This window comes from Rhodamnia argentea, unplaced genomic scaffold (genome assembly GCF_020921035.1).
Source record: "Rhodamnia argentea isolate NSW1041297 unplaced genomic scaffold, ASM2092103v1 Rarg_v2.25, whole genome shotgun sequence".
Taxonomy (NCBI): Eukaryota; Viridiplantae; Streptophyta; class Magnoliopsida; order Myrtales; family Myrtaceae; genus Rhodamnia; species Rhodamnia argentea.
Window position 1 is genome coordinate 26,089 of NW_025955873.1, and position 6,358 is coordinate 32,446.

At 45.3% G+C, this 6,358-nt stretch overlaps 1 protein-coding gene across 1 annotated transcript; it reads left to right on the forward strand.

The window, feature by feature from the left end:
* The first annotated feature begins 2,581 nt into the window (after nt 1-2,581).
* LOC125313409 (cytochrome c oxidase subunit 2) lies at nt 2,582-5,650 on the forward strand. The gene is made up of 2 exons (XM_048273161.1): nt 2,582-3,927; nt 5,231-5,650. Exons 1-2 carry the CDS (start codon nt 3,147-3,149, stop codon nt 5,311-5,313), a joined length of 864 nt encoding a protein of 287 aa, XP_048129118.1. The 5' UTR covers nt 2,582-3,146; the 3' UTR covers nt 5,314-5,650.
* The last annotated feature ends 708 nt before the right edge of the window (nt 5,651-6,358 follow it).

A 6,358-nucleotide genomic window follows, 5' to 3' on the forward strand; every position in this document is an offset into this window, starting at 1 on the left:
TTGAGCCTTCCACCTGCTCTCTAAGAACCTATTTATTTGCCCAATCCTTTTCCTTAATCCCCTATTCCTTCGAGTTAGGCTCTCGATTAGCCTCTTCTATTTAATAAGGCTGCCTTCATTCCCCTTCTATTCCCAAAAGCGGATTCAATAGGAGCCGCATTCTTCCTTTATTGATTCAAAAACCTTCTTGCTAACCGCCCTTATCCCGCAAAGAGCCCAGGGCTCTACCTCGACGTGCCAAAGCCTATTCGATAGGTATCCTTTTATGCTATTTGCTTCGATGCTTTACTACTCTTTCATGTCGGAAATCGGATTCTATTTGATCTTCTTTCTTGTCTGAGACTGATGCCAGCTTAGAAGGAAAGTGAGGCACTATTCGCTAATCAGGCGACCGGGGGGAGACTCTTGCTTGTCGATCTCTATTCCTCCTCGTACATTAAGTATGTCACTTGCTTTCACTAGTAGCGGCTATTCCCCTCACAGCAGATAAGGCGCAAACAGCCTAAGACTATGTCCTGCCCCCTGCTCTTAGATTAAGAATGGAATTGCCTTGCTTGCCTTCTCCTACTCCTTGCTTCCTTTAGCATGGGAAAATGCCTACATCTAACAGTCTATTCTTTGAAAGATAGACAAGAGGGCATTCTCAGCATCAATCCCCTTCCGCTTTGACTATTTGGTGGGATACCTTTTCTAGTAAGAAAAGATCTTGGCATCTGTCAGTTCCTTGTCTTCATCCCATAGAGAAAGACTAATGCAAAACATTTGGCGGCTCTTTTTGCCGGGCGTGCACGGAATCGAGAAAAGTCTGTGTTCAGGTAGCTATGGAATTGCTCCCGCAAGGCCCCTTACTCTTTCAAATAGGGTTAGACATGCCAACCGCAGAAAGTTTCGACTAGGGCACAAGAACAACTGGCAGGATGCTACTTCTTGCCTTTTTGAGGCCTTTCGAGGAACTACCTTATCTTTAATGTCTTTGAGGGCAATGTCGGGCTAAGGCGGACTTTTAATGTGAAGGTGTCGGCATTGTGCAGCAGGTTTTGACTTGGATCTTCTACCGCTCCGTGGGCCGCGTATTCTCGGCATCCGGATTCTATGCATCTATCCTAGCAGCTACCCCACTAATTCCGAATTCCGTCTATTGCTCTAGGGCTTCTTAGTGAGAGGAAAGAAAGCTCCTTGCTTCCCTTGCTACGGCTATTCAAAGCTCTATCCCCTGTCTTCTAAAAAGGGGAAGTCTGCTCCATATGCTTTATTAATAATAATAAGAAGAAACTCTCTCCTTCTTCCCCTGCTCTGCTCTTAGAAAGAGAGTAAACCGATGCCTTTAAGTTAATTTACTTCGCTAGCACCGTCTTCTTCCCTCAAACATCTGCAGATCTCCGTCGTTCACTTCTCTGTCGAAAGAGCGTATTCTTTTATTGCAGCTAATTACGAATCTCAATCAGTCTTGTCTCTACACCAATCCCAATGGCGAATTCGGCTCTTAAGCCTGGAGCCTGGAACTCAATCAAAAAGACATTTTATTTTGCCAGGAACTACGACTTCTAGTCTACCTACGCAGCTCCCTTTCGAGGCGAAGTAAGAGCCTATTTGATCACGGACCCAATCGCCAAGGAAAGTCGAATCCCACAGGTACGAAACCAAGGGTACGAAAGGATAGCTATTCAAAGCATCGAGAAAGAGTAAAAAGAAATCTCCTCTTATAGTGTTATTATAACATTTTGTTGATTCTTCCCCTTACCCTTAAAACTGTAAGGACTAAGCTTCTAAAAGCTATGAGGTTAGGATTGAGACTACGATCCCCAGTCTCGATACCTTTCCCAGGGCTCTTTTTATTGCTTTTCTTAAAAAGATAAGCAGAGAGAACAACCGCTTCGGATGAAGTCTACATAGTGCTTTGCACTACCACTAAGAGTTCCGTTCCTCAACAATAAAGCAATTTATCATACTGAAAGAAAAGAGATTGTTCCCAGGCTGAGTGAGCCTATTCGACCTACCTACCTCATAGAAAAGGGGTTTGCCCCACTAGGATAAGACCAATTCTTTCTATGTTGTTGTTTAGGTGCGCGATTGCTATTGGTTTTGGGATTGAACTCAGGCTCGGAACTTCACTAAAAGCAGGGGAAAGAAGTGACATCATATATCATATATAAAGAAAAGGACTCGAATGCAAGCTCCTCTGGAACTGTTTTCGGGTTTGGTGGAATTGAATCAAGAGTACCACTTACAATTGAATCAGGACCCTAGCTTTATTGCGAGCCAAAAACCTTGATGGGCAAGGTGAAACATGACTCCTAGAGAATTCCCAAAAAACGAAGTTCTCTTCTCCTTTCGTTCCATTATTTCTTTTTGATAGTTGGTTGGCAGGGTCAGGGCCTTTCTCTTGTTGTTGTCGAGTGCCTGCAGTTGCACTTCTTTCTTTATGCATCTTTCTCCCATGCTTTCCGTTGGTCAACAACCAACCAAAGCTCTATCTCATTCTTCACGAGTCCTACAGGAAGGACTCTCTTTCTTTCCGGGAATCCTTTTCTTGAAATAAATAGTGTGCGATGAATAATCAACTTATTCTTCTCGACACAATTCAAACTTTGTGCGAAGGTATTTCACATCAAAAAAGTCTTTTTTTGAACGATCAACTGGTCGATCCATTGCTTCCTAATGTTAATGTGGATAACCCAGTGAACCCTGTGGTTCCAAATGTGCTTAACCCCGAAGGACTCACTTTACATCATTTTGCTTCTAGGAGATTGCGAGTTTCCATTGTGACTAGTATCAGAGTCCTTATGGAAAAACAAAATTTTCCGTTACCCGATAATTGGACCTATGAGCAATTGGTCGATGAAGTGATTGGGCAACCTGTTGATTTAGCCCACTTATTTGAGATAGTGAAGGAAATAACCACTTATGGATTTGCCAGTCAACCGTTCCACCAGGTCTTATATTTTCTTGGCACGTTGACTCAGCCTGCGGCAGCAATCTTAGGAGGTTAGTGCTTTCTTTCGTCTAAGTGGCTTCTCCTTTTATAATTATTTCTCCCATTCTTTTCGTTGGTCAACAACCAACCCAAATTCTTTCTACTTCTTCACGAGTCCTACAGGAAGGAATCTCTTTCTTTCCGGGAATCCTTTTTCTCTCAATCCATCAATATGTTTCAAAAATTTCCACCTTTTGTCAAAATTTGGAAAAGTGTCATTTTCTGGTTACCAATTCCAATTGCTCTTTGTGGGGTATTCCTCACTTGTGATGTATTCCTCAGAAGGAGCTATTGTGATGCAGCGGAACCATGGCAATTAGGATCTCAAGACGCAGCAACACCTATGATGCAAGGAATAATCGACTTACATCATGATATCTTTTTCTTCCTCATTCTGATTTTGGTTTTCGTATCACGGATCTTGGTTCGCGCTTTATGGCATTTCCACTATCAAAAAAATCCAATCCCGCAAAGGATTGTTCATGGAACTACTATCGAGATTCTTCGGACCATATTTCCTAGTATCATCCCGATGTTCATTGCTATACCATCATTTGCTCTTTTATACTCAATGGACGAGGTAGTAGTAGATCCAGCCATTACTATCAAAGCTATTGGACATCAATGGTATCGGACTTATGAGTATTCAGACTATAACAGTTCCGATGAGCAGTCACTCACTTTTGACAGTTATACGATTCCAGAAGATGATCTAGAATTGGGGCAATCACGTTTATTAGAAGTGGACAATAGAGTGGTTGTACCAGCCAAAACTCATCTACGTATTCTTGTAACATCTGCTGATGTACCTCATAGTTGGGCTGTACCTTCCTTAGGTGTCAAATGTGATGCTGTACCTGGTCGTTTAAATCAGATCTCTATTTCGGTACAACGAGAAGGAGTTTACTATGGTCAGTGCAGTGAGATTTGTGGAACTAATCATGCCTTTACGCGTGCGCCCGGAAACATAGGCCGACTGCTGAGCCCACTCTGGCTCAGCCGCACCACCCCCGGTGCGAGCCACCCGATAAGAGCAAGCTATTACAGCCAGCGGCTGGAGCTGTAGGGAGCCGAGGAGCAAGGCAGTAGATAAGATAGAAGAAGGGGCCAGGCTCCCGGTGGAGCAGAGGAGACGGTTAGGATAACGAACTTGAAACGCGGAGCCCGAGCGGCCGGCAAGCGAGTGGTTAGTGGCCAATAGCGCCCTAGTTGATGGCATTCCTTTCTGCGGCTGGCACTCGAGGAACCACGGGGCACTCCATACAGAGCAAGCAAGTCTTAGGGATGAGACGCCCGCGCAAGGACCTCAATTCTCATTAGGAGGTCGAACCAAGGACCTATGGAAGTCGGGGCTACCCCGTCCCCATGGGCAAGGCAACAGTGTCCTGAGGGAGGAGTTTAGAGGCCTTATAGTAGCACGGACTTCTTTTTCTTTCTAGGTCATGCGAAGGGGGCCAGTCCAAGATCGTACTGTTCCTCTACAAAAACAACAGACGCTCTCAACGGCTAGGCGCCACTCTCTTTCTGAGTTATTCCAGCTTCTTCATGATTTCGTGCCGCGGTGAACAAACAAAACAAAAAAAAAGAGGGCCGTATCATCGGGAGGAGAAGGACCTGCAACGGCAGAGACTACTAACCCTCTTCTTGTTCCTAGCCGTCTGTTACGAATCTGGGAAGCCTGGAATCCTCAATATGAGGGATCCCTCCAAATAGAGAAGGGCGGGCAGGGCTTCCGCAAGAGCCTCCCCCCTCTTCCCGGTCAAGATAGATGGGAAGGAGCCCCATCAAGTAAAGGCCATAACCAGTCTCTTTATTTATTTTATGTACGTACACCTTTGTTTCAGGGTGGGGCCGCCCTTCCTTCAGCTGGTTTTGGCTTGCCCCTTGTATAGGTTGGAGCTATGAAGCTTACCAACAAGAACTATTAGAGAAAGGGGAAAGGGCTTTTTCAGCTTGCTGCTCGCTTTCTCGCTTCCGAGAGGCGAAGGGAGCCTGACTTACGGTTTCCAAGCCTGGCGCGAAGCGAAGGGATTGGATTTAACCTATGATCAGATCAGTGGGCAACCATAGTTTACTTTTTTCGTGGGTTGACTTGAAGAATTTGGAAGTAGGCCTCGCTTTTCGGAGCTGCTCCCAGCTCAAACTATGGTGGAAGAGGTGCCGTGAAGATCTAGGAGTGTGAGCAGTACGAGCTGAAAGGCTCCCATACTGTTTGGAGGGCAGGGGGCATAGATGCCAAACAAACCTGACCCCTATCTATCGTCGTCGAAGCTGTTCCTAGGAAAGATTATGGTTCTCGGGTATCCAATCAATTAATCCCCCAATCCGTGGAAGCTTAAGTAGACATGAAAGAATAGGATGAGGGAAAGGGGGGGAGCCACTAAATGGAAGGCTTCACTCGCTCGCTCTAACGCTCGTTTAGGAGACAGCGAGTGGAGTGCAGAAGCCCCTTTAGAGATAGGGGGGAGTACTACACGAGCTCGTAAGTCAAGTACGGAACGAGCCTTGTCTACGAAGCAGAGCGACCTCGGCTTGCTTGCTTCTGGCGAAGCTTCTAGAACTAGATAATAAGCATTCTTCGATAGTCAAAAGACTACTTATTAGGCCGACCACTACATACATAGGAGCGATAGCGAAGCCAAGCCGTATAAAGGCGAGCAGCCCTTATAGCAGCAATAGCAAACGGCCTACTTATAGCCTTTTCCCATTTTTTTCCCAGAATCTTTTTGATATTCTTGTTTGCTGCTTCTATTGCTCCGTTCGTCTTAGGTCTCCTGGGGGCAGGCAATGAGTGATCTTGAATTGTTGGCAAACTCTGTCCATCATGGCACTGTCCAGGTTCGGCGCATTATCTGTGATGATTTCGTGAGGAACCCCATATCGACAGATTCTTTTGGGATTGATAAATTTCACTACTCTAGCTTCTGGAACAGTTCTGTAGGATGCTGCCTCGATCCAAAAGGTGAAATAAGAAATGACTACCAGGAGAAACGGATGTCCATGTTCAGCTGGAGGAGTTATGGGGATGTGATGAAACTCAATACTGTCGAACATCTGGCTCAAGTGGACCAGGTGACGGTGATAAGGAAGAAGTTTTTCGTCTCGGGTCTGCCAATCCCCTTTAACCTGGTGTATGATCAAGTCCGAATCCCCGAATACTAAAAGGTCTTCAATCTTTATGCTCAAGGCCGCCCTTAATCCTAGGATACAAGCTTCATATTTAACCATCTTGTTTGTACATTCGAATCTTAGCTTGGTAACGACGGGATATTGTGCCCCTGTTTCGGATACCAGTACCGCGCCAACTCCTGCTCCTTTAGCATTGGAGGCTCCAAAAAAGTAAATAAAAAAGCCAGGATACCATCTGCAGTCATCTTCTTTCAT

Bases quoted from the DNA above. Each gene is read 5' to 3' on its own strand.
- LOC125313409 (XM_048273161.1), top strand. From the start codon at position 3,147: ATGTTTCAAAAATTTCCACCTTTTGTCAAAATTTGGAAAAGTGTCATT. The intron at 3,928-5,230 runs GTGCGCCCGGAA...CCTGACCCCTAT, and splicing joins AACTAATCATGCCTTTACGC to CTATCGTCGTCGAAGCTGTT.